General features: G+C 56.2%; 1 protein-coding gene across 5 annotated transcripts; it reads right to left on the reverse strand.

Annotated features, from left to right (window-relative positions):
• Positions 1–1,052: 1,052 nt before the first annotated feature.
• Positions 1,053–27,501, reverse strand: CDK18 (cyclin dependent kinase 18). Of its 5 annotated transcripts, none has more exons than XM_011372985.2 (17): positions 13,229–13,639; positions 12,078–12,214; positions 11,124–11,272; positions 10,815–10,954; positions 10,091–10,216; positions 9,192–9,248; positions 8,250–8,364; positions 7,968–8,062; positions 7,659–7,721; positions 6,925–7,048; positions 6,706–6,826; positions 5,839–5,936; positions 5,507–5,612; positions 5,339–5,381; positions 4,568–4,658; positions 4,126–4,203; positions 1,053–3,457 (listed from the first exon to the last, which is right to left on the reverse strand). In XM_011372985.2, exons 1-17 carry the CDS (start codon positions 13,316–13,318, stop codon positions 3,423–3,425), a joined length of 1,668 nt encoding a protein of 555 aa, XP_011371287.1. In that variant the 5' UTR covers positions 13,319–13,639; the 3' UTR covers positions 1,053–3,422. The 5 variants fall into 5 exon arrangements, 4 of the variants coding, with proteins under 4 accessions (XP_011371287.1, XP_023394055.1, XP_011371289.1 ...); XM_023538287.1 differs by lacking the exon at positions 13,229–13,639 and adding an exon at positions 27,238–27,370 and having other exon boundaries at positions 3,272–3,457; XM_011372987.2 differs by lacking the exons at positions 12,078–12,214; positions 13,229–13,639 and adding an exon at positions 27,238–27,501 and having other exon boundaries at positions 3,272–3,457.

Consider the following 27,501-nt stretch of genomic DNA (forward strand, 5'->3'; position numbering starts at 1 on the left):
CCCCATGAACCCCTTGTATCAGCACTGGTGTAGGCTTACTTGGTGCCTACAGAACTGAGCCCATAGTGTTCATGCAATTGATCAAGGAAGGCTTCCTGGAGGAGGAGGAGTTTGAAGCATACTTGAAAGGAGAGGGAAATGACTCATACAAAACACTAAAGTGGGAGCAGACAGGTTGATGTAAATTGGGAGCAGGGAAGACACTCTGAGGGCATGTGGGGTCCCCCTTCATTGTAGGGGCAGGAGCACTGAGTCCCAGCAAGGGGAAGGCAGAGGGAGGTGGATGGGGAAGTCCAGGCAGAGGGAACATGGACAGATGGAGGTGCAAAGGCTTGAGGGAGGAGGTGCTTTCAGAGAAAGGTGGGTCTGTGGTCTAGAGGAAGAGTACAGTGGTGGTCAGATGCCGGGCTGGAGGGGGGGCGCAGGGCAGGGCACGAAGGTCATGGGCATCTTGCTGGGATGGGGCACAGCCCCTTAGAGATGACAGTAGGACAGTCAATGAGATGTCCTGAAGCCCCTTGCAGCCCAGACCGCATATCTTTTGAGTATCCTGGGGATAGACATGGGAAGAGGAAGGCAGGTGAGCAGAGTTTGGAAACACCTGGAAACAAGGCCCTGTGACTGTAAATGGGAACTCACATCTAAAGACGTCTGGGCCCCAGGCAGAGCTGAGGGGCTGGGAAAGGCCAGGTTCCAGGTTCCGGGTTCCTAACTATCAGATGTTTCATTTTGATGTTAATTCACTTCATTCCCAACTGTGTACTGAACCTGGAGGGTGGGGCTCCAACTCACTTTCTGAGCCTTGCAAGACAGATGGTACCAGAGGCTGAGGACGGGAGGAGAGGTGGGCATAAAGGAGCCCACCCTTGGGCGGGCTGCACGCATTATCTGGAATTCTCTACATCTGTGAAATGCAGATAACAGAGCCCACTTCGAAGCCATTATTGTTATTATTTCTGCAATCGGCTTATCTATCCCTGACCAGACTGTGAGTTCCTTGAGGAGAGAGCACCGTTTACTCATTTCTGAATCGTTAGTGTTTCACAGAGTCGTTTGGGTCAAGGAGATTTTTAATAAATGTCTGTTAAATTAGAAAAAAAAAGTTAAATTTAGATGCTTGTTCAGTTCACAGTACTTTGCCTAACACATATATCTGTTAGGATGAGGGACATCAGAATTCTGAAACCCTAGTGGCAGTTTGGGAGGATGGGTGGCTCTCCACAGACAGGAGGGGGTCCGTTCACTCCTGTGCCCACACAGAGCCCTCCCCGCCCCCTCTACTGAGTAGTGCTTTCTTCCGCTCTGGACAGGTGACGCAACAGCCAACACTTATGTGGCGCCTTCAATTTGGCCAATAAATTCTGGGAGCTTTCCATGTGTTAACTCACTTCATCTCCACTCTAATCCTATGATCACTTCATTTTACATAAGGGGAAGCTGAGGCACAGGAAGTGGTGGAGCCAGGATTTCTGTCTACGCACTAGAGCTTGGCTCTTCACCTCAGCACTGTGCTGCCTCTACTGCTTGCGGATCCCGACCATCCCTCCTCCTCTGGTACTGTGCAGCTGGGCAGGCGATTTCATTGCCAAGTATAGCACTTGGCTGGAGATAAAGCTCACAGGTGGCTGAGGGTAACTTTGCATCTGCCCAACGCAAGAAACAGTACTGAGACCTGACCCCTGGGCCCTCCCCTTCTGCACAGACCTAGGCCCAGGCCTGAGGCAGAGCTTGGAGCCCCAAGGTCTCCTCCACTCCCACCTCTAACACCCAGAGTTGACGTCCAGCCCTAAGCACAGCAGCATCCAGAATACAGCAGGGAGGGTACAGAGCACCCTCCTACAGCCCAGGTGGGTTCAGACACACATGCAAACCAAACTCTCCAGTTTACACACACACACACACACACAGCCCACTCGCACTCCTGAGGCCCGGAGAAAGCCTCTGTCTTTGGCATCAATCTGTCAAATTCAGTTTTTCTGCATGAGACTGCCTGCTTCTTTCTGTACATGAATTAAATATATCATCTGCCTTTGTGCTGAGTCACAGGACAGTCACAGTACAGTGGGGGAGGAGTGGAAGGACTCCTGGGGGGTGGGGCCTGAGACCCTCCAGGGCTGCTCCTCCGGCTGAGGGGGTTGGGCTGGGTAGGGGGCTGGTGTAGGAAGGCTGGGCCTGGCCTCCTCTTGGCCTTGCCATTCAAGATTCGGCCAAGTGTTGAGGCTCCCTTGGGGATACCACAGGCATGCTCCATACTCCCAGTCCCCTGGGGTGGGGCTCTCAGGATCAAAGCTTGTCCTGTCCCATCCCACAGTCCTCTACCTCAGACTGTGGCATTTACACCCTCCCTCCGGCAACCACCCTTTGCGGAGGCTGGTACCAGGGCTGGGGAGAGCAAGGAAGGGCCGCAGGGGCTCGGAAGGAGGGGAAGGGAGAGAAGTGGGGTGGGGTGGAGGGAGGCCGTGCCAGCCCCCCGGAGCTGAGGCCAGCCTGGCGCCAGCGTCAGGGTGACCCTGCAGACCTGGGTGCCGTCCTCCGGGCCCTGGCCCAGGGCTAGCCTATCAGCACTCAGGTGTGATAAGCAGGAGCCACTCTCGGGAAAGGGCGGACAGGTAGGAGCTTGGGTCAGCGCTCCAAGGGCAGTGAGTGCTCTACCATCTACCAACTTAAGGCAATCCCATTCAGACTGGGGAGATGGGCGGGGCCAGCAGAGGTGGCAGGGCATGGCTGGCAGTACCAGGCCACCTCTAGACTCAGCCGGGCATCCAGCAGCACATGGGGCCTCTGGGGAGGAGTGGGGAATGGGAACAGGGTGCAATGATGAGAAGAGGGGTTGGGGCTACTATTCCCCGTTGCTCCAGGGACACCTGCCCCTCAGGTGGGGAGTGGGCTTTGGCACACATGTTGGCACCCAGGATTCTAGGGTCCCGGAAAAGATGCCATGTCGCTTCCTGCTCTTGGAGGGGAAGGTGAGGGGTGTGGGCTCCAAGGTGCCCTTAAGGGGCTCTACCAAACTAGTGAATGGGCCCCCGGGGGACACATGGTGGTGCCCATATCCAGGGCACGGTGTTCAATCCGGCAGCTGGGTTCTCCTGTCCTTTTTGGTCCCACGTTGGTGCCCAAGGACTTTGGGGTGGAAAAGCGTCTAAAGTCCCTCCCTGCCCCTTCACTTCCTCCCAGGGACGCAGCTCAGGCCCAGCCCAGGGCAAGTGTTGGAGGGGTTGGCGTCTGGGCCAAGGCCACTGGGGAGGCACGTGGGAAGCAGGGTCAGGACACAGCTGTGGCCAGCAGGGCTGCAAGAAGTCTTCTGAGCTAGCCTTAGCCCTCGTTCCTCAGTCCTCCGAGGGCCACGCAGGCCCCATCCCGCCCGCAGCTGTGCTCAGTGTGACCTCCTGTCTCTTGGGCTGCAGCAGGGTGGGCATGGCTCAGAAGATGCTCTGTCGCCGGCTCTTCCCTCGTCCTGGAGCAGAGGGGAAGAGGAGGACTGTAAGGGAGGAGGCTGGGCCAGAGGGTGCCCGAGATCAGAAGGGACGGGTACACTCCAGAACCGCTGATGGAGCAAGCAAGAGCATGTGCTCAGGAGCCAGTCAGTCCTGGGTTCAAATCCCATCTCTGCCACTTAGGAGCTGCAGGAAATTGTGACTTAACCTCTCAGAGCCTTAGTTTCACTGACTGTGAAATGGGGAGCATTAATAGCACCAACTTCAAGGACTGTTTTAAGGATTAAATGAGATAAAAGATTAAATGCAAGGAAAGTGCCTGTCACTTCCAAGGCCATCGACTGTTTTAGAGACAAAGGACAGTTCTGCAGTTTTCTAGTTAGACAGCTCAGAGTTTGCAGGGAGCATGCACCTTCACCAGGACTGTGTCAGATGTAGCTCAGTTCTGTCTGGGGTGGGGGTTGAGGAGGGAGACACTGGAGGAGGAAGCCTGGGCAGGAGATAGGGAAACCACAGCATCTTCCCTGTGCCCCGTGGGCCCCCCAGAGGGTGGCCAGCATCAGGGAGGCCATGCTGATTACTCATCGCAGGAGGGGCTGCCAGGCCCCATCTCTGTTCCTCGAGAAAGAGGAGCAGTCTGCCCTGGTCGCCTCTAACAAGGGGAGGTGGGGGAGGCATAAGCCCCTACCTGGCTGCTGAAAGGCCAGGCCCCGGTAGCCTGGGTCCTTCTGGAGCTGGATCTCCTTCAGGGAGAAGATGGAGGCAGCTGGGACGAGAGAGGAGAGAGGTAGGAAGAGAGCTGGGTGGAGCCGGCCCTGCTCCTAGAGCCTGCGGCCCCCATTCCTGCTAAGTGCGTGGAGCTGGGAGCACCCCCTGCTTGGGGAACCCCTCCAGTTAGGACTGGCCCAGGAGCACCTAACTGGGCCTTTCAGGCGGAGTCTCAGATCCACAGAGTTTGGCCCCTTGGTCACAAATGGGAACCCAAGGAGGGGAAGTCATGTGCCCAAGGCCACTCAGCTGGACCGAAGGCCTCTGGCCTCTCTGTTCTAGCTCTCTGGCCCACACCTGCTGCCCCCTTTCCGTCTTCTACGGTGGCCCTTCCCCCTCCACCAACCTCCCCCAGCACTCACTGTCCTCGAGCTGGTGCACATGTTCTCCCAGAGACTGGAAGTATGGGTGGCTCAGGGCTGCCTCTGCAGACATGCGGCTCTTCGATTCGTACTGAAAAGCACAGGGGGGCTATTGGGCCCTGGCTGGGGAACTGTGGGGACCCCTCTGGGCAGTGCTACTCTTAAGTAAACGGCCAAGATGGGAGAGACGTGAGTCTAAGCAAAGAAGCCGCTGGAGTCAGGTGCCAGCTCATCTCTAGCCCAACCCCAAGGCAGTCTCAAGGCTCTGGCTCCCGCCGGGAGAAAACCAGAAATGGGCCTTTGGGAGAGTGACCTCCTCTTAGGATGGAAATGCAGACGCTAAAGCAACCACAATCACAACAACAGTGACATGTAACCTAGCGAATGCTTCCTTCAAGACAGACACCATATTAAGTGTGTTCCATAATCTCAATTTACCCTCATGGCCATTTTATAAAATAGGAACGATTAGTTCCACTTTGTGATTGAGGAAACTGAGGCACAAAGTCCTGCAACTTGCCCAAAGCCATACGGCTAATAAGTGGGTTCGAACTGCGGTTTGAGTTCAGAGTGCGCCCTCTCTGAGTCAGTGGGGGAGTCAGGGCTCTTCTTGGGCCTGGGAGATGGGGTGGGGTAGAGAGTGGCAGGGGCCGTGACAGGTCAGACTAGCGAGCACATGAGCACTGAGGTGGGCAGAGGGCCGGTGTGGGGTCTGGGGGCCTCAGCTTTCTTTGGCTGCCTGTACCGGGGCCCAGGTGGAGGAACACTCACCAGAAGGAGGCTGGTCAGGAGGTTGATGCCATCAGTTTCTAACCTGCAGGAGGAAGGAGTTGACACAGGCCTGGCCTTGGTGGGGTGGGCAGGGTGGGGCGTGTGGCCACTTTCAGGAGTGACAGCCAGGACCACAAGCAGGAGAGGAAGTGTGGGAGGCAGGGCTACCTGGGAGCGTGGCTGATGAGCGGCTGGGGGAGGTACCGGGGGAAGCTGTAGGAGTGGAACTCTGGCAGGGCCGTCACTCCTGGCCACGTCTCTTCTGTAGGGGTCCCTGGGGAGACAAGAGGGGATGGAGAGGGCATGGTGAGGGGCTGTGGCCAAGGGCGACTTGGAGGGGTGCAACGTAGGGGTTGGTAGCACAGAATGGCCAAGGCCACAGGGATCTTCGCCCTGCTGTGAGCAGGAGCAGCAGCTCTTCCCAGTCCCTTTCTGCGCCCAGGCTGGACGGAGTTCTGGCGTCCCCTGGTGGTCGTATTGGGGGAGCGCAGGAGACTGACCGAGGAGTCGGAAGATGAGGTGCAGCTCCTCCTTGACCGTGGAGCCGGGAAAGAGGGGCCTCCCTGTGGCCATCTCGTAGTGGATGCAGCCCACGCCCCTGCGGGGAGCAATGGGCAGGGGCGCGTCAGGCTGGGCCTCCTCGTGCCCGCGCTTTCGAGGGCTGCTCCACCACAGTGCCCAACAGTGGCTCAGATAGGTCCTGGCGCTGGGGCGGGGGACCGCGGGCAGTGGAGGCTCCTAGCACAGCCCAGCCCTCCACTACGGCTTCTCTCTGGGGGCTCCTCTGGGACATCCTGGCCTCTCCCCTTTCACTCTGTAGGGTTTGGGTCTGCACAGCCAGCACCCATATGACAGTTCTTTAAGCAGTGTTGTCTCAAACTTTTTCCATGTTGTGTGCCCTGACTGGAAGAAAGAAATCATAAATCCATTCTCCTAAAGAACTTTGGGGCACGGGGCACAGCGGGCATTCATTAAAAACCCATGATTTAGCTTTAAAATTGAACTGATTTTTCATTCTACAACAGATAAAATGCATGTTAATTTTAACATTAAAATAACATCCTTTCCAAAATTCTCAGTAGAACTGGTGCTTAAGGAAGAGTCATATTTACTGTGGGGGCCTCCTGTACACTCTTGAATCCTTGAGGGCCCCTGGGGGCGTATTTCAGGAGCACAGCTCGGAGGGTCTGTTTAGAGCCAGGGAAACCCAAAGTGGTTCAGACTTCATCCTTTAACATCCAGCTCAACAGGACGCCACAGGCTTCTAGTTAGTCAAAGGAGGCTAAGCGGTTCTTCAGTGAGGCCTCTGGGGCAGCAAGAGGGAGTCTGAAGTGTGGAAGGCCCCCTCGGCCCTCCAGCTCACTCACCACATATCGATGGGGGTGGAGTACTCTGTGGACCCCAGCAGCACATCAGGGGGCCTGTACCACAGGGTCACCACCTCGTTGGAGTAGGTCTTCGTGGGCACTGACTTGGCCCTGGCCAGTCCTACGGACAAGACACATGACTGAACCTCTCCCCCCTTGGCACCCACATTCCTGGGAGACTGTTGGATCCCCATCTGGCCCTGGGAGCTCAGCCCTCACCGAAGTCGGCAAGCTTCAGCTCCCCCCTCTCGTTGATGAGCAGGTTCTGGGGTTTCAGGTCCCGGTGCAGGATCTTGCGGCGGTGGCAGTAGGCAAGGCCCCGGAGCAGCTGGAACATGAAAATCTGGGGCAGGAGGGAGCAGAGGAAGGTGAGAACGTGTCCCCACCTGGAAGAACCTGCACCTCTGCCCCATGGCTGGGACAGGGGTGGGAACGGGGACGGGGCAGGGCTGAGGTTACCTGGTTCTCCTGTCCACACCATAGCCCTACCCACCCCAGGGAACGCCGTCCAAGGGGAGGGCGTCAAGTATGTGGAGGGGGCAGGAGGGGGCAGGAGGGGGCAGGAGGACAGAGAGTTCTCCAGTCTGGGAGCTGAGGGGGCCACCATGGGGGGAGATAGGCGCTTGGTTCATCAGAAGAGGCCATTCATCCCTCTGAACTTCCTCAGAAGCCTCCCTTCATCCTGGCTGGTAATTCATGCTCCCATCTGACATATGAGAAACTGATGCTCAGAGTTAGAGAGCAGGGTTTTATATTAACCGCTGGACAGTGGCAGAGGGCGTGTGTCTATACGGCAGGGTAGGGTGCTCCACAGTTCCCAGTCCTCCATGAATGGTGCTGCCCCTTCCCTCCCTCCTGCATTTGAAGGTCTGAGCAACCTCAGCAGCCAGGACCCTGGGTTCTCATCCTGGGCTTGAGAACAGGTGGGTGCCAAGATGGGTGGAGGGCCTCACCTTGACATTATGCATGCTCATGAGGTTTCCACAGTGGTCCAGGTACTGCTTCAAGTCACTGTCCTGGAACACAGATCGTGGCTCAGCCCCATCCTGTCCTGACCCCTGGTGGGAAGCCCCTCTCTGGGCAGAGCCCGAGCCCAGGCAAGGGACAGGTTCCTGATTCCAAGCTGCCCCTGGGCCTGGGCCCTTGGCCCACTCCTGCCTGGAAGCATCTGAGAACCTGATTGTAAAACAAGGCCTGAGCCATTCCCCCTCTCTCCCCCTGCCCTCCCACCACAAGGGAGAAGTAAGCAAGGACCAACTCACCAAGTACTCAAACACCAGGGTGAGGGACCGCTCTGTATGGATGAGGTCGTGCAGGGTGACAATATTGGCATGCTTCAGGTTCTTCAGGAGAGACACTGTGGGGAGACAGGCCCGCCTGGGTCCCTGGTGCCCCATGTGCCCCTCACGCTCTCTCTTCCTGGGATCAGCCTCAGGAGTCCCCACTCAGCAATGACTCTCTGTCCCCAGGCTCCCACCTGGGCTCAGGTCAATGAACCCTTCCTACTAGAAGCTCTCAGGATACAGGACTCTAAGGTGCTGTACCCTCTCGGATGGCGGTGCAGGGAGCCCCTTCCTCATGCTCCAGCCGGATCTCCTTCAGGGCCACGAGGTTCTCCGTCAGCTTGCTGCGCCCTTTGAAGACTGTGGCATAGGTGCCCTGGGAACAAAACCCCAGGAGCCTCAGCCACACTCAGGTCCTGCTTGCCTCTGTCCAATGCCTCCCTCTTTGTGCCTCTGCTGGGGCTGTGACTTTGGCTGGAGTGCCCTTCCCGCTTCTTCTCCCTTCACGCTGTTCCTAACTCCTCCCTATCAGAGTAAACTGCCCTTCTCCTCGGCCCCCAGCAGGCTAGGTGCCCCTCTCTTATAATGCCAGTTTGTTCTTTCTGATGTCGATGTTTACGCGTAGGTCTCTGAGTTTCTGCAAGGAAAGGGCCAGCTTCCTCCTCTCTGCAAACTTTTGCCCATCCCCCTAGCCTCAAACCAAGCCTGGCGCAGTGAAAGAGAAGCAGCTAACAGTCACGCAGCACTTACTGAGTCCAGGCATCGTCCAAGTGCTGTACAAAAGCTTATCATAGTAACCTATTCGGTCCTCACAACGACCTTGTGAGGTAGAACAGTTACGTTCTCCATTTGACAGAGGAAGAAACTGAGGCACAGAGAGGTCACATAAACATGCCCAAGGCCACGGAGCTGGTAAATGCTATAGTTGAGATTCGAACTCAGACAAGAAATACTTGCAGGAAAATTAAAAAATATTGGATCCTGCCCAGAGCCCATGGGCTGCTCCATCCTCATGCCCTCCTCCGGGACCTGGGCCTGCCTCAGCACCTGCCAAAGGCTGAGCCCAGCTGCCAGGCCAAGATCTTGTGCCCCTGTGGGGCAGGGGAAATGAGAGGGCAGATCAGGGAGCACTGGGGAAGACCCTGTCCTTCCCCCTAACCATCCTGCCTGGCTGCCCCAAGAAGACCAAACGCAGCCTCTTACCTCCCCCAGTTTGTCCAGTTTCACATACGTTTCCAGTTTCCCAAAGCCGATATCTGACTGAGGAGAGGAAACACAGGGTTCTGTGAGCTTGAAGGCCCCAGCAGTCCTGACGCTACGCCTCCAGGGGGAAAGGTAATGAGACCCCCTTCAGGGAGCAGGAATAACTGAGGGTGGCAGGGGCGAGGGCAGCCACAAATCCTTCCTCTTCTCTCCCCTCTCTCCCTGTGATGAAGGGAGAAGCCCTCGAAGTGTGAGTCCCTTCCTCCCCGGGAGTGGAGGGTGCGCAGCCCCGGCTGTGGCTCCTGGGACTGCCTCATCACGCCTTCATCACGCGTCCGTCTCCGTCTTGCTCAGACTTCGAGCTCCTCGGGGGGAGGAACGGAGCAGAGGAACTGTGCCTTTTCCTCCACTACACCTCGAATGTCCAGTTCAGATCTCACCTCCCCAACAGCCTCTCTCATCAGCATACTCCTCTAGCTCAGCGCTTAACAATACAGATTCTTGGGCCTCACAATCCAGAGAGTTCTGATTCTATAGGTGTCTGGAGTCGGGACCAGAGTTTTGGAAGGTGCTTCCAAGGAAATATGACAGGCAGCTAGGACTGGGAAGCACATGGCAGCTGGTCTACTGATCTCACATGGGTGGAGACCCTGGGACCAAGAGGGGACTTGGGACTCAGCTCCAGCCCTGGTGGAAGGAACCCATCTAGGGAATGAACGTTGACCAAGGACGTTGGGCTATGTTAATCCACTTTGGCCAGCAGGTGGCGCCAGAGGCCCGGGAAACTTCCTGGAAACTGCCGCAGGCCTCAAGCCCAGAAAGGCCAAAACAGGACCGATGTGCTCATGCTGTGGACAGGGAGTTCCACCCTGGTGACCTCTCACCCTTTTTGAACTCACCAGGGATGCTCTGCGGGACATGCGGCTGAGCGGTTTGGGCAGGTCTGGGCTCTCCAACTGTAGCTTCTGCAGGAATTCCTGGGGCAGGCGGATGTCCATAGGCAGAGACAGCCTCTTACTGATGTCCTGCAGTGACCGGGAGAGATGGGGACACCAGTGCTTGCTCCAGTAGCTAGTGCCGTGGGACCCTCGCCTCTCAATCTGAACCTGGCTTTCCCTGTAGAATAACCCCAGCGGGGTCAAACCACAGGCTGTGACCCCAGGCTCACAGCTGCTTCAAAGATGTGCTCGGAGACACGTGAACAGCAGGGGTTGCTGTGTGACCTTTGGAGGTCCCTCGCCCTCTCTGGGCCAGTAGCACCATCTATAGAATGAGATTCCTATAGACCACACGATTCTGTAAGCCTATTTTTCATATACTTGGGTGCATGCATATAGATAGGTATGAGAACAATAGTCAAATCGTCTAGCCCTTGCTATGCACCAGGAATATTCTAAGCCCTTGGCACATGTTAACTCATCTGATCTTCATGATGACTATTTTAACACTATTTTAACACTGTGGCACACAAAGGTTGAGAAACTTATGGGGGTTACAGAGCTAACCAGCGGCAGAGCTGGGATTTGAACCCATGAAGTCTGGCTCCAAGGCAACCACTCTCCTGGGTACACACTGGTAGATGCGAACTGCCACATCCAAAGGGTAGAGCCCGGAGCCCCTCACCTCCATGGAGAAGCGGCGCTGGCTCTGCCGCCGGTACTGCATGCCAGGGGCCGGCTGCCCGGGCTCCTCCCCGCTGTCCGTGGGGGAGAAGGCGCTGGACTCTGTCCGGGGGTCTCCGCCAAGAGGACCGAGCTGCAGGTCTGAGAGAGAGAGAGAGAGGCATCAGCTCCCATCCCTGTCTCTCCCCTCAGGGAGGGGAGGGGGCGTACTCCCCCACCTCTGTCCTGCCCCTCAGGGCCGGCAGTGAAGGTGTGGTAAGGGGGGGGGCTCCGTGGGAACTCGGGGTTGGGGGGGCCCCAGACCCCTCACCCTCATTGCGCCAATTGTGGAGCTGGTTGAACTGCTCTGTGAACTCAGCCAAGGACTCCTCAATGGTCTCAGTGCGGGGCACCGACAGGGAGAAGCGGCGCTTAAAGTTCTTCATCATGTTCATGTCCGGGGGGACCAGGCGGCGGGTCCTGAGACGGGAGAAGCGAGAGGGGCGGTGACAACAGGCGACGTGGCCGGACAGCACCAAAGGTGAATTCCGGGTCTTGGTTTCCGTCTTCCCAACAAGCTCTGCGGCCAGGGTTGAGTCTTCCCCATCAAAGTTTGAGCTCCCAGAGGGGAGGTCCCAACCCGTCCCCTCCTCTCCCTGTGAATCTCACCCCTAGGACCCTGCCCCAGGAACATAGTCACAGCATGGATCAAACAGAACAGCAAAGGATAGCTCATAATAGCATCATGATGTGCCAAGAGGACTCTGGAGGCCTCCCCAGGGCCAGACAGTAACCTTTTAGCTGCTGAACGTCTAGAGAGTTCTGGAAGGGGGACTGCATGGCAGGGAGGGGACCAGAGCCGGATGGCCCAACTTGTGTGTAAGAGCTCGAACATATCAGCAGCCAGGAAATCTCATTGATTGATGTTCGTAGCTGAACATCAACTTGACCTAAACCCTGTGACAGTCTGGTCCAAACCCCATTTCATCCTAATACCAGCATCTGGAGGTCCCTCTCTGGCTTTGGCCTGGGTTCCCAGGACATAGAAGAAGAGAGGAAAAACCAGGGAGGGGATGTGTGCATCTAAGCTGGCTCAGCCCCGTCTCTCCGGCTGAAATGTAGGAGGTCAGGAGCAGCTGAAGGTCTCAGGGGAAACACAGAAGCGAAGGTCTCAGGGGAAACACAGAAGCTGGCCGGAAACAGGGAGGGCCCCTGGGGAGTCCCAGGCAGGAAGGGTGTCCACTGCAGAGAACACAGTGGGGCAGGGGCAGGCTGCTTTGCTCACCCCCAGGGCCCTTTCCCAGCCAGAAGGGGTTCTCTCCCTGCAGCTCCTCGACCCTCTTGTCCTCTGAGGGGACATCCTGCTGGCCTCCCGAGATTTGTGCAGCTTCCTCCCCAAGACCCTTCCTTCTCAGTCCTGCCCTGAAAACACAGAATGGGGCTGTCCTACCTCCCACCTTTCCCTCCGTGGTTTCATAAGCTCCCAGTGTGGCTGCCCCCTCATCCTGCTCTGCCCACATCTCTCCCAGTGGCAGTGGGGCTGGGACCAAGAGGTCCAGAAGAGTCCCCACCGACACCTGCCGAGAAGACATGAGGGGCCAGCCCCATGATGGGAGGGGGCCACCCTGCACCCTCTCCCAGCTTCTCACACACCAGGCACAGCCCATTCCTGGAGGATGCTCTCAGCCCTGTCACTGGCCAGTACCCAGTTGCCAAGGCAACTAGGCCCCTCCTGAATCCTCCTGGTTTAAGGAATTATGGGTCAGTAACATGTTTGCTTTGCTTAATGATCACACTCTTCTGTCCTCAGCCAGCTTAGAAAGGGTCCTCTCCCTGAACCTGAAGGCTCTTGGCTGCCCCCAAATGCAGCTACATTGTGGCCCTGAGGTCCCCTGAGCCCTAAGACTGGGCGTGACCAGGCCTTCATTCCTCAGGCTGCCGTCACTCAGACCATAGGCCTCGGGTCTGCACTGACAGCTAAGCTTACCTGTCGGTGGGCCCTGAAGTCTCACTCAGTTCAGCTCAAGAAACAAGGACTGAGTACCTACTACGTGCCAGGCATTGTGCTAGGCACTGGGGTTCCAGTGGTGAGTAAAGTGTGGTCTCTCTTCTAAAGGAACTCGGGGGCTGGTGAGGCCTCCTCTGATGAAAAGGTAGCTCAGAGCTCTTCTTTTCCAGCTGCCTTGGCAAAGCCCACCGGCTGTAGACTTTCCCAATCCTCCATCCCAAAGCTCATTCCTGTCAGCCAACCTCAGCCACTCCTCCATGGCCTTGTATGATATCTCGGGCCAGTCATCTGCAGGATCGTCGCAGACAAGAAGCTCCCAAGAGGGCCCCAGCCACCTGTCTCTCAGTCTGTGTGCTCCCAGCCCAGGGGGACTCATAATGGAGGCAGCGTATGGGTTCCAGTGACAAGAGAACCTAGGTACACCCTACCTGTTGACTCACATTTCCCAGCGTGACAAGAGTGGAGATGTCCCCATCACACCAAATCAATCGTTTGCAATGTTGGTTGAGCGTCAGCATCACCAGGGAGTTTTGCAAAAAATCAGACTCCTGGGTCTCACCCTCTGATTCTGAGGATGGCAACTAGGAAAATGCAGTTTTAAAAAAGTATCCCCAGTGGAGCAAGGAGCCGCCAGCTTGGCTCTGGGGACATGGTGGGGAAGCACCCGAGGTGCACATGAAGGATGGTATTCTGTCTGGGTTTCTGCACGGCCCAGCTGGCTGAGATGGGGCTCGTCAGAGCTGCAGACGTGCAGGAAGGTTGAGGGCATGTGCCGAATGGAGCAGGAGACGCGCCCAGAAGGGGAGGAAGTATTTGCCCGGCACAAACCAAAGCCCCAGGCACACAGTGATCCATGTGGGGTTGAGGGAGCCGGGCACTTGGCTCCCTGAGGTCTGAGCTCTGCCAAGAGGGGCCAGCCACACCCCCTTCTAAAAACAGGGCTCCTCCATAAAGCCATTCTGCAGTCTGGGATTCATGAAATGGAGCGGTGGGTTTGTGGCTCTGGAATCCACCAGTAGCCACCATAAATCTCACACCCTTGCTCTTGACTGGGGGTGGGTAGGGAGGGGACCTCATTTAAAGCTTTCTGGGAGAGAGGTCCCCAATTTCTACAAGACAAAGGAGATCTATCCTGAATCTCATCTGCTCTCTTGATATTCAGTTAGGTACAAGGAGCCACCAGATTGGGTCTGGGGCAGGTGGGGCGGGCAGCCAGAGGGAGGGTGAAACGGGACAGCTGACTCAAGCAGGAATGTGGGGCCAAGTGATGCAGAGGAATGGGGACCAGCTGTTCTCCACTGGGCTGAGAAGAGACCAAGAGGAAGTGGCTGTCACTGTAGCAGGAGCGATGAAGGTCAGATGTAGGGATGGACTTCCTGATGGTGACGGGAGCAGGTGGCAGGGGTGGTGACCACAGCAGAGAGTGGATGCCTCTCTCTGCTGGGGACAATCAGGGCATTGAACCCGGCAGGGTCTTGGGTGTGACAGGGCAGACTGGGCAGTGAATGGTCTGTTGTTCCCTAGCTCAAGACACAAGATGCCTCTGTCACTTTTCCCTTGGGAGAGTCAGCTCCTCAGATTGGGGGTCGAGGGGGAAGGGAGGCAGGAAAATGGCCTGTCACCTTGTGCCGTCTGCCCTCACCCCAATATGGGGACAGAAGGGCTCAGTGTGACCCAGCCTGAGGCTAGCCCAGGGCTGGGCACAGTGTGGCCTTTGTCCCCAGGCCAGGGAGCCATCTGGGGCTGTCTCCGTGCAACTGGTGCCAGGGGAAGAGGGAGACGGGCACCCGGGGATGCTGGCCTGGCTGGTGTAGGTGGGGGCATGGTGAAGGAGCAAAGCCCTCCTGGGAGCTACGGGGGTGGGCAGGCAGACTTCCCAGCAGGCCTTGCCTCCTGCCACCCTGTCCAGGTAAGTCCATAACGTTCTCAGCCTATCTCCTGTCATATCCTCCTGGGCACACACCCACTAGCCCAGAACTTCCTGCTGGTGCCAGAGAAGCGGGTGGCACAGGAGGAAGGAGGAGCCAGGCCAGGAGGAAACCGACACTTGCCCAGAGGCCACTGTGCACCCAGCAAGAATGAGCCGGAGTCCTGGAATGTCAGCAGAAGTCGCTTGCAAACGCACCATTCCAATCCTTTGCTGACCCGCAGAAGACTCGGAGGCTCCGAGAGGGGAACAGATTTGCTCAAAATTATGCAGCAATTTCCTGGTTATGGCCAAGTGCACAAACTCTGCAACCATATCCTTCCTTCTCCTAACTGGACCTCTCCCCACCCGCCCCCTACCTGCAGCCTAGGCCGCAAGTGCTCTTTTCTCCTCCAAGTCTCCTCCACTCCCACCCTGAATTCAAAGCCAGACAAAGCCAGGTTCAAACGCTGGTGCTGCCACGAGCAAGCTGTATGATGGCGATTAAGTTATATAATACTCTCTCTTCATTTTGGCTCTGGTCATTCATTCGACCCTTACTTATTGAACGGCTACTACATGCCAGGAACTGGTATTGACCCTGAGAATTTTGTGAACAAAACAGACATGCATTCCTGCTCTCATGGTACTTACGTTCTAATGAAGGTGGGGAAGGGCAGCGTGTTAATAAAATGCACAGCATGTTAGATGTGGCGACAAGCGTGTTGGAGGAAATAGTGGGTGGGGTGTGAACGGCAGGGGCACTGCAGTTTTAAACAGGGTGATGAGGAAGGCCTCCCTGAGAAGGTATCATCTTGGGAAGATGTCACGTAGGCATGGGGAGGAGGCTGGGGGAAGCGAGTCAGCAAGGGAAGGGCAGGAGCAAAGGTCCTGAGGCAGAAGTGAGTTTGGTCGAGGAATAGCGGTGTGGCTGCAGAGGAGGCCAGAGAGGAGCACGGGCAGGGCAGATGGTGTTGTGGTCCCTTGGGACTTGGGAGGGTTCGAGTGACGCGATCCCACTGTGTTTTAATAGGCTCCCTCTGGCTTCGGTGTGGGCAACAGACTGTGTGGGCAAGAGAGAAAACAGGGAGCTGGGGCAGGAGGGTAAGCAGAGGTCCAGGAGAGAGCCGGGGCCAGCATGGGAGCAGCGGGGGTCCGGAGAAGTGGTGGGATTCTGGAGGTATCCAGAAGGTGGAGCCAAAGGGATTTGCAGAAGCGTTGTATATGGGCTGTGAGAAAGGAGCCAAGCGGGACTCTGAGGGTTTGGGCCTGAGCGGCTGCGGGGACGGAAATGAGGATCGCTGGGAGTGGAGGATGGGTAAGTAGCTCGGGGAGGAGTGGGGTTTGGGCCGAGTGTCTGATGTGTCCACTGGGTGTCTGAGTGGAGATGCCGAGTGAGCTAACGCAGCACAGCACCAGCATAAGGAAGACACTCAGAAAATGTTAGCTCTCTCTTCTTTCCTTCTCTCATGCACCTGCTCACGTGTGAAGATGTGCCAGAAAAGCTCATCAGACATGCCCCTCATAGACCTCTCACAGTCCGTAAGGTGCTTGGGGACCCTGGCATGGAAGAGGAGTGGGAGGCAGGGTACACGGTGAGCTATTGTCAGGTCTGAGTCACCAGAGGGAAAGGCCAGGCAGGCAGGGTCCCTCAGCTTAGACTGAGGAACTCGGTAGAGCCATGCAGGTTAGGGGACCCAGTGTTCTGGCTGACAGATTTCATCCTGTTCTCGGAGGGGAGAAAGCTCCATACAGCAGGCCAGGCTGGCCCCACGGCCCTGGTCCAGGTAGTGCAGACACGGCTTCATGCCTCCGCTGCCAGGCCCCAGACCTCACACCTGCCCTGGGGCTGGGACACCTGGGAGGCCCTCATCGGGAGACCACGAGGCAGAGAAGGAGGTTGGCAGAGCATCCAGGGAAGCTGGGTGGCATCCTCCACCTCACAGAAGTTTGGCTGCAGACTAATGCAGAGGGCAGGGGGTCAACTTCACTTAACCTCCAGGGAGAGGACTTGGAGATTCCCCAGCAAACCTTATGAAGAGCCCCTTTACCTTCCTCCTGAATAAAGCCCCAATTCCCAGCCTGCACCCAAGGCCCTTCAAGATCCACGACCACCTTTCTTTCCGGCGTTGCTCTCCCCACTCCGCACCACTCTAGCTCTGCTTCAGGCCACACCTTCAGAAGACTCCCCGACCCCCAGGACCACTGGGTGTCCCTCTGGTGGGTGTCCTCCATCAGAGTGCACGATCTCTTCACATGCTGCCCTCACCAGGGCGCTTTGGTCCCTCTGCCTCCTGCTGGTGACATACAGCAGGCGTGGCTGCCCGTTTCACAGCCCACGGAGCACGTACTACGTTCCAGACACGCGTCAGATGCTTCTCCAACCTCTCTTTTTGTTTTGTTTTGTTTTGCTTTACTTTAGATCTCAGTCTCTGTGGGCCCAGGGGCAGGGGCTGAGGGATATAACTTCCAACGGCTCAGTTTTTGAAGCCCAGACGGTCTGACCCTCAGTCTCAAAGGCCGACCACCGGCCAGGATCCTTATGATACCTTCTGCTGCCTGCTCCCGGCTCCACTTCAGTCTCTCAGCCACGCTGGGCCTTTGGGCAGGTTTCAAAAGCACCAGAGGCCATGGCTGACCAAGTTTGCAGACGTCATGAGCTAAGACTTCACAGACACTCCCTTCTCCCAGTGAGAACTGAGCCTGCAGGGAGCCTGCAGATAACATCTCTTCCTTCATCCTCTAACTGACCCTGCCCTGCACAGCTTGAGGTTTTAGTTTCCCCAGCTTAGGACAAACCTCAGGGGAAGCGGGTCACCCCATGGCTGCCTGGAGCTGGGAGGCAGGGGCAGAAACAGAAGCTCTGAGCCCTTATCACTGACCTCGCCCTGCCCTAGCTCAGCATGTAATGAGAGCTTGCCAGACTAGGGCCTTCTGGGTGGCCAGGATCAAGACCAACTTGGCCTGCAGTCACCCTGCCAATGAACAGATGCTCTGGACACAGTGATGGAGCTCAGAGAAGATTCCCACAGCCTCTGTTTGGAACGCAGGAAGCAGCCGGGGGAGGCGGGGGAGGCCTTCAGGGAGCACGCAGGGCTAACCCGCAGAAAGCCTCATCAGGAAGCAGAGTGTCTGGGGCTCAGGGTCATCCATACAGTGTCCTACCTGACAGAAAGGTCCTATAGTGGGGGCCATATGCCATCCAGGCCTGTTCTCCAAAATTCTCTGCAATTTAGAGCGATGGAAAAAAATCCCAGCTCTCCCACTTAGTGGCACTGTGACCTGGAAAGACTCCCACACCTCAATTTCCTGGTCTGCTAAATGGGGACAATACCTAACATCCCACCCAACTGCCACCAGGCTGCAAGACCTCACTTTCTCAGTGGCTTTCTAATGATGTCACGCCTCTGTTCAAAATCCTTCAATATGACACGGCCCTCAGGAAAAAGTCTACACTTCAGGGCCCAGCAGACCAGGCTTCTTGTGTTGTGACCCCTGTCTCCTTCCTGTCTCAGCTCTCACCCTTCCCTGGAGGGTCTGGTTGTATGGAATGTGCTTGGCTTTTGCCGAGAAACCACACTCACGGCCCACAGCTCTGCACGTGCCGTTCACTTGGCCTGGGAGCCCTTCCTTGTTTCTCCTTTGGTAAAACCACTTCCAAACACAACTCAAGTATCCTTCTCCTGAGAAGCCGCACGTGACGCCACCTCCTTCCCCTGGGTAAAACAAGATGCTTCCTCCTTGTTGCTTCCGGAGCAGCCGGTACGGTTCATAACTAGACTGTGATGTCCTTCAGGGCAAGAGCAGTCGGCTTCATTTCCCCAGTGCCCTACACAAAGCCAGGAACCTGCCAGGTGCTCAGTCAGGGTTAGTGGAATGAATGAACAAATGGATGAATTAGACCTAAGCCACTATAACATAATGACTTATTTAAGCCTCTTTTCTCTACAGATGTATAAACATTAGGCTCGTTAAGGACAAAGATGTTCACTCATCTGAATCTCCAGGACACTCTATTGGTCTGTGTAATAAATGCTGGTTCCCTTCCTTCCACTTTCAGCCAGGCCAGGGACCCGTCTCTAGGTTTATCTTCTGCTTGTCGGGCCAGCCCCACTCTTTGTAGGTAGGACCTGAGCACCAGTGGAGAGGGCCTGTTCCTGCCCTCTTTCTGAGCACACGAGATCAGGGGTCCCCAACCCTCCAGGCCATGGACTGGTACCGGTCCATGGCCTGTTAGGAAACAGGCCACCCAGCAGGAGGTGAGTGGTGGTCAAGCACACGAAGCTTCATCTGTATTTGCAGCCGCTCCCCAGCACCAGCATCACCGCCTCAGCTGCACCTCAGAGCATCAAGCATTAGATTCTCATAGGAGCACCGGTCCCTGGTGCCAAAAAAGGTTGGGGACCGCTGCACTAGAGCAAGCCTGGGTGGCACAGTCAACCAGCCTTAGACTCCCCGGGACATGGTTCCTCCTCGGTTCTGGCTCTCAGTGGGAACTGGCACAGCGGGATGGTGTGCCAGAGACTAGGGGAAAGCCAGCAACGTGCTTGCCCCTTCGAGGCTCAATCCAAGCAAGCTTTCTTCCCAGACGCCTTTTACGCTGCCCCTCAAGTCTTCTCTAGCCTGAAACCACACTTTCCTCAGCCAGTTCGGGACCCTCCTCTGTGCTCCCACAGCATTTGGACATCCCCAAGCAGAGCCCTTGGCTCCCTGTCCTATAACTAACTGTTCACTTGTCTATTTCGCTAATTTACCTGTGAGCTTGTTAAGGGCAAGGACTGGGTCTGACTCATCATTACGCTCCAGAGCCTGACACAAGGCCTAGCACCAAGCGAACCCTCACATGATCAATGAGTGAACACATGAGAGCTGTGAATTCCTAGTTCCAGGAGCTGTTTGGAGGCAAGGGACTGACAGAAGACCATCAGTCACCTGCTGGCCTCAGCCGTAACCTAACCCTCCTTCTCCAGCCAGCTCCTGGCCCCATGGCAGTAGGGAGATGGTGGGCTGGGGCAGGGAGGCGATTCCTGCCTGGCAGCAACTCCCTAAGAGAAGCTGCAGAGGTCTCTGGGCTGGCAGGTGCCACACCACAATGAGGGATGGATTAGGGATGGGGAAAATCCTAATGAAAGATTCCAACCAAACATGCACCGAGTTGGGGCCTCCAGGGCTGGTGGGGATGGGTTGGCAGGCCCCTGGGGACTTCCTCATGGGCTCCCATCCCTTAGGCGCAGATTCCCAGAGACTCACAGGCTAGGTGCACTACCCAAGCTCAGACCTTGGCCTTGACCCCTACAGATGACCCCACCTGACCTCCTGACTGTGGGGCCTTTGAGCACTGGAGTCCCTGGGGACCTTTCAGTCTCAGGAGCAGAGGGGGCAGGCGGAGAGGGTTTCCCAGAATCCCTAGACCATATTCCTATTTATACTCCACTGCCAGCCCCCACCCAGTCCCTTTGTGTGGGCCCCACATCGGCCCTGCCCATACTCACTCTGCTGCTCTCTTCGACTACCTAAAGCTCAAGAAATGGAGGCACATATATCACCTTCTGGTATTTTCTTTTTTACCTTTTTTGGAGACCCAGCTAAAGCTGGCCTGCAATCTTTGGGGGAGGCTCTGGATTTCTAAGTGATAAGATGGAACAAGGCATCCTTCTGTCATCTGTGGTCCTAGCCACACAGAACATCCCAGACCAGAGGCTAAAGCGAGTCCTCCGGGCTCACATCTTCCTGCTTCCAGGCAAGGCCTGCCTCACCTCCCAGGCAAAGGAGACCCCTTCCCACTCTTTTTAGCAGCCCCCGCTAAAGACCTTCTAGCAAGGTCCCTCACCACCACCCAGTGCTTTCAAAATTCCCAAGTCCAGAACCTTTCCTTAGGTCTTCCTTAAATCCCAAAGGAAAGAGCTCCCATCTGTTTCCTCTCCGTGTGCTTAAGCACAGACGCTATGCTCACCATTTTCTACAAGTCAGTAGGAGGAGAAATGAAAACCGTCAAGTTCACCCACTCTTTGGCCTTCCCTCGTCCAGATGTAAGACCCTGTCATGGGATCCTTGTTAACATCTCTCTGGTTTTCTCACCATGCCCAACTTTAGCAACAGAGCTGCAGGGGCCTTTGAGCACTGGCGTCCCTGGGGACCTTTCAGTCTCAGGAGCAGAGAGGGCAGGAGGGGAGGGTTTCCCAGAATCGCTAGACCATATTCCTATTTATACTCCACTGCCAGCCCCCACCCTGCCCCTCAGGCTGGCCCACACTACCCCATGCCCACATTCCAGGAGAATCCCCTGACCAACAGTCTCCAGCCGCTCCCCCACACTAGGCTGGGCCCAGGCGGCAGCCTCGGCCTGGACCATCTCCCCGCTCCTCCTTGTCTCCAAGGCCCTCTTTGGGCAGCCCCTGGACATCTCCCAGTTGTTCAAGTGTTCTCTAAATGTCTCCATCAGTGGCACCTGCTGCTCGGAGCTCAGGATGCTTAAAGAGAGGTTCTGGTTTCTCCTAGCCACTCTCTCATTTCACAAGTCATTGCCTGGCACCAGGCCCTGTCCTAGGCTCTATGCCTTGTCTTCTCTTTCCTTGGCCCCCTGGCTCTCCTTCTACTTCTTTACCCCTTTGTATCTGGTGGACTCACTTCCTCTACCTGTCCCTGAATGTCAGTACTCCCCAGAGTTCCGTCTTTGGCCCGTCGTTCCTTCCCCTCTACATTCTCTTCCTGGTGACCTCATGCTCTCCAGTGGTGGAAACCACCACCCCCGTGCTGATGACTTGGGCCCCACCGAGCCCCGAGCCTCCCACACGCAGGGCTGACTGCCTGTCGGGCACCTCTGTCTAGATGTTGCCCAAGGGTCTGAGATACTAGAATAACTCTACTAGGCCTAGGACACTTGGAGACAGCAAATAATTTGAGATGTGTTTTTCAGTAAAAAGAGCAGATGTGCACAACTTGTAAAAAATGCATGTGTGCTAGATATACATATGTCATTCACATACACATATACATACACTATACGTAATCCAGAAAGACAGACATTAAATTGTTAACAGTAGTTATCCTGGGGGATGGGGGAGAGGCAGAATTGTGGGTGACTTTAAGATCTTCTTTTTGCTTATTTGCATCATCTAATATTTCCATAATAAACATTCATTGCTTATGCTAAAAGAAGTAACACTTCTTTTTAAATGAAAAGAAATTATTTTTAGATTGAGTTTCCAGAACTGTTTAGCACAAGCCTTGGAAGAACTATAATTATCTTAAGCAGGGGTCGGCAAACGTTTTCTGTCAAAGGCCAGACAGTCAACATTTCAGGCTTTATGGGTCATATGGTCTCTGTAGCAATCATACAATTCTACCCTTGTAGAAAGTGCCCACAGACAGGATGGAAATGATTGAGGGTGGCTGCGTTCCAGTAAACCTTTACTCCTGGACACTAAAATTTGAATTTCATATAATTTTCAAGTGTCACAAAATATTATCTTCTTCTGTGGAATTATTCCTAGCCACTTAAAACTATCCGTAGCTCAGGGACCAAACTACAACAGGTCAGAGACACAGTTCACCGAGCCCTGCCCTCGAGCATCCAGCGCCTGCGTGGCATTTGAATCCTGTACCCACTCCTTCAGGAGCGCTTTTCCTCCTCCCATCTGCCTGGGGGAGGCCTTCCAGGGTCTCCTGGCTCATCTGTGCCATGCCAGCAATTGGCTTCGGCTGGCTAAGCCCTTGTGCTGTGGAGTGCGGAGGAACAGAAGGTGGAGCCCCCTGGGTCCCGGAGCACAGCTCACCTTGTCGGCAGGACCGGCGGACCAGCAGTCATGGATGGGGCTTTAGAAATCTCCTGGTTTAGGCCCTGATTTTTTCAAGTGAGGAAGGCAAAACTCAGAAAGGGAAGTGACCCGCCCAATGCCACTCGGGTTGACGGGGCAGAGCTGAGACTAGAACTGGGGGCTTGTGAGTTTCATTCAGTTCAGTGCCCTTTCTGCTCCCCCAGGGCTGGAGGGGACTGCAAGGACCTACCCGGAGATGGCATCATTATGCCTCTACCAGGCATCATTAGCAGGGAAATCGGCAGCCTGCTCAAGGGCCACTTTGCACAGGGAAAAAGCTATGCCAAGTTTAGCTTCAGCCCAGAATGTGGCACCAGCCCAGCCATGAACAGGAACAGGGAATGGCTCTGGGACCCATTTCCTGGCTTCGTCTCCTGCTCTGCTGCCAATGTCGTGAGTGATACCCTTCAGCACAAGTCCCACCACCTACCTGCTTCCAGGTACTGGATCCTGCCAAGACCTGGGGAAGGATAGCCATGTCCCCTCTTAGGCCTGGTCACCCTGCAAGGGTCTGCTTTGCTGGATGGCTAGGGACAGAGGAGAGAAGCAGCCCTGGTTCCTGAGGGGATCCCCAAAGACAAGCAAAGGAGGCCTCTTTTAGGGAAGCAATGGAGACAGATCATTCTGGCGCTTTGTCAGAATGTCCCACGATAATGATAAAATCAGAAGGTGTTTGGGGTGAGAGAGGGTAGAAGTGGTTTAAAAACAGTTTCCTTCCCAGTTTGGGGCCTGGTTTCTACAGGGATTGAGCAGAGGCCAGAGTACTGAGAACTGTCAAATGTGGCCCACTAACTTCATTTGCTACCACTTCTTGATGACGACACCAAATAAGACAAAAAGCGAGGAATTTGTGGACATTATCTCATTGGAATCCTCACAACCACATGAAGTAACACTGTTACTCTCCCCATTTTCTAAATGAGGAAACTAAAACATGGGCGAGCAAGTTTCTTCACCTAGGCAACCACTTAACAAATAGCAGAGGCAGGATTTGAACTGACCCCAAAGTCCTGACTCCGCTGTGGCAAGAGACGCAAGCTCAACATGCGAAGAAGAAAAGGATAGAGACATCTTGTCTATCGTGTCCCCTTCATTTCCAAGGAAGGCTTTATTTAATGCCAGAAGGGTAGGGCGGGAGCACAGGGCGAGACCATCACCCAGAGTTCCAAGAAAGGGGGTGTCACCACTGTCACTTCAAAATTTTGGCCACTGTCTCCAAGATCAGGATGTCCTGTCTCACCAGGGCCACTCATGTGGTTAAGAAGTGTCAAGGCCCTTTTTAGTTCAAAGCCAAACCTCACACCTGCCTCCCAATACCTCCTCCTCTGCAGACGGAACCATGGAGATTGCAGGAGCAGATGGGTTCTCCTTCAGACGGGAGGTCTGCTGAGATGTGGCGCAGCTCTCCCTCTTCCCAACCTGCTGCCGCGCCACTGGCCAGCTCCTGCCAGGCCCAGCCACTGGCTCTGCCGTGATCCTGGGTCCCGGACCCTCTGCCTGAGCTATCGTGAGCCCAGCCTCAGGGAGGGTTCTGTGTGTGTGTCCACAGCGGTGGGGACAAGGACAAGATTACCCTTGGTCTGCTCCCACCCCCTGGAGATGGGAAAGCGCCCACTCAGCAGCTAATGCCAAGAGGGCGAAGGTGAAGGGTCCAGGGTTGGGAAGAAGAGAAGGGGTTATGGCGGGACACAGCACTGGGGAAGAGAAATGTGACTCGTTCCCGAAGGGGTGAAGCTAATCAGGTGAGTCTGGATGCAGGCCAGCCACTCCCTCATGGACAACAGAGCAGAACAGGGACTATAATTAATTAAGTACTGGGGGAGGGTCTCACCCCGGGGAATAGAGGCCCTGCCAGAGGCCCCTCAGAGCAGGAGGCTGTGGGTTTTCCAGCTCCTGTGCCTACCTCATTCATCCTGGAAACTAGTAGAGTCCCCACAGCAGAGATTCCTGGTCCCCTCCTGGCAGGTTTCCATCCAACCTGCACCCCACCCTCTCATTCTCTTACACGGAGCCTTCCTCCCCAGTCTGAAAATGCGGGAGAGATCCTAAGGACCCAGCCCGATGGGATCAGGAAAGCCTGCCTCTGTCTCTACCCCCGAGCCAGGCACAGTGCCACAACTAGGAAATTCCTTCCCAAATAACCAGCAACAGTACAGCTACCGGTTATTTAGCATCTGTTACGTGCCAGGCACTATGTGTTATTTTATGTAGTTCATAAAAACCTTCCCCATTATGATCCTCATTTCACAGATGAGGAAACTGAGGCTGGAGAAGCTCGGGAGTTGGCCGGGAAGAGGGGAGTCACATAGCTAGTACGTGCTGGAGCTGGACTCCATCGAGGCCCTGGGTTTGCCCTCCCTTCTAGGCTTCAAACTCAGTTTGGGAAAGAGAGAAGGAATCAGGGGAGAGAGAGATAGAGATGCAGTCCAAAACGAGGTGACCCCAGAAAGGAGAGGCACGGTTGGGGTAGCAGCTGGGAGAAGCCAAGCCAGGCTCTGCCCCACAGCGTGGGGCCTGTGTGCCTGGGCACAGGAAGGCCCAAGTCAGCAGAGGACTGGGTCCATACAGAAAACCGATGCAGCCATAAAGGCAGCTCCATCTCCTCGAGGTCCCTGGGGGAGGCTTCTAAGGCAGGCAGCAGATCCCATGAGATCTCAGACCAGGAACATACTTGTTCCTCAGATCTGATGCCCTCTCTCCTGGGACCCATGGAGAAACTGGCTCTGCCTGGCACAGAACAAACGGGAGCCTCTTACTTGGAGCACCACCCCCATCCTTCCTTTTCCTAAGGAGGACGGAGTAGGCTGGGATCTCCTTTGATGGGGCAGGGACTGAGAGCAGGGGCCTGGGGATCAGACGGAAGTGTGCTGGATCCCACCCACCTCTGCACCACTTTGGGAAAGTTGGTCTCTCAGAGTGTGCTTCCTCATCTGTAGTATGGGGATAATAACACCTACTTCGTAAAGCTGCGTGACACACTGCCTGGTACCTCATTGATACTCAGTAAACGGTAGCCACCAAGGCATTCTGAAATCACACGTAACTTACTGAAGCCTACTCTGGCTCTGGAAACGCCAATAGTTTGGGGAGAAAGAAGGCTCCATTCTCCTGGTGGGGCGCGGGCAGACAGTGGGGAGACTCCCCGGAACCTAATGACAGTGAGGTTGCCAGGGTGGGGGTGGGGGGCCAGGCTCACAGGCTCATCAACTACACAGGCGGTGGCTGGGGCAGGGTAACCCAAGACAGTAGCTTTGCTGTGGCAAGGTGACCCTTTCTTCACACACCTTCAGGATGCAGACCCAAACCCCAAGAGCCACACCTGTGTTGCCTGGAGCCACCCTCACCTTCCCCAACCCTACACCATGTCGTCTCAGCTCCCTGCCACGGCCAGGCCAAAGGCAGAGGATCTCTAAGGACTAGGACTAGGACTAGGACGCCCTCTCAGCCAGACTTCCCAGGCGTCCTTGAGGATTCTGCTCCTTCAGGCTGGTGTCCAGGAATGCGCCGTGTGCCCAGCCCCAGTGGAAAACGCCACAAGAACATGCGGAATCTCACAGGATGCTGACACAGGGGAGGCACGCTGGTGGTGTTAGTGAGTCACAGGGCTCAGGCCATAGTTGGGGGAACTGCTGAGGGCTAGGCTAGGGGTAGGGATAAGGTCCTGGGGAGCTCACCCCCGACTCCTCACAGGTCCAACTCTCCCACCCCCCAAGTCAGGAAGGGGTTCAGAAAGAATCAGAAAGAGGCCACTGGTGCCTAGCAGGATGTTAACCTCACAGCACAGAAAATCAGTCACTGTCTGAGCCCCACGCTCACCACAAGGCCTTTAGAGCCCCCAACAGGGAGAGAACAGAGGCCTCCAGCCCCTACCCCATTTCAGATATCCCGTCCCTGATCGTCCCCGCCGCCCACCCCTCCCCGCCGTCAACCCCCCCCACCCCCCCAACCCCCTGCTCCCCGCACCCCACACAGCCGAATTCTCAAGCCACATCTTCTTAGCACAACAGGCCGGCCACCCCTACCCTTGACTGCATTAACCCTTTGCCAGAGGCTACCACGGGGTGGGGGGCCACTGCCCCTCTGGGCTCCAGGGTGGGCAGAGAGAGAGGAGGCAGCAATCCCCAGGGGCCCGAACTACCCTCCCCCCATCTCCCAGCGCTGGAACCTGCAGGGCTTCGTGTGTCCTTCCACCCTCACCCCAGGACTCTGGCCTCCCATCTCCCCGAGCTGCCGCTCTGGAAAGTTCACCAGAGCCCGGAAAGCCCTTTGAGACGACGATCTGGCCCCTCACTCACGGGTTCCCTCCTCACGGGAGACTCTTGACCCTTGCCCTTCTCAGAAGGAAGAGTGCTTGGAAAGCACCAGGTTCACCACTGGGTGGAAAACTTTGCTTCTCAGGGTTCAGACCGGCGCCCGGGGCCCGGAGGGAGTCCCAATGGAGACTCCCTGGGGGTGGGCGTCTGAGAATGCAAAACAGCTCTCCCTCCTAAGCACCTGGGACCCGGGAGTGGCCTCTGCCGGACATCACGCCTCCGATCCCCGACCTCGCACTCAGCTCTGCCAGTCGCCTCCAACCGCTCGCCCCCGGGCGAAAGCAGCGGCGCCTTTAAGAGTCGCCCAGCTTACCTTTGCTCCGTTTCGCCGGCGCCACGGTGCCCGGGGCTCCGGCTCCGACCTCCCATCCTCCCCCGGCGCCCCCGCCAGCCGGACTCACCGCACGCGTCCTGATGCCACCCGGCTGGGCGCTGCGCCCTGAGCCCTACGCCCTGCGCCCTGCCGGGGTCCCTGACCGGGATCTGAGCTGCTTCCCCTGCTTTGGAAAGGTGAGCAGCTCCCCAGAGAAGCTGCAACCTGAGCAGGAGGGGAAGGAGGTGGAGGAGGAGGGAGAGGGGAGGGGAGGAGTGGAGGAAGGTGGGGAAGAGGAGGGAGGAGGACGAGGGGGAGGAGGACGCCGAAGGGGAAAGCCCAGCCCCACCAG

Source organism: Pteropus vampyrus, unplaced genomic scaffold, assembly GCF_000151845.1.
Source record: "Pteropus vampyrus isolate Shadow unplaced genomic scaffold, Pvam_2.0 Scaffold217, whole genome shotgun sequence".
NCBI classification, from domain to species: domain Eukaryota; kingdom Metazoa; phylum Chordata; class Mammalia; order Chiroptera; family Pteropodidae; genus Pteropus; species Pteropus vampyrus.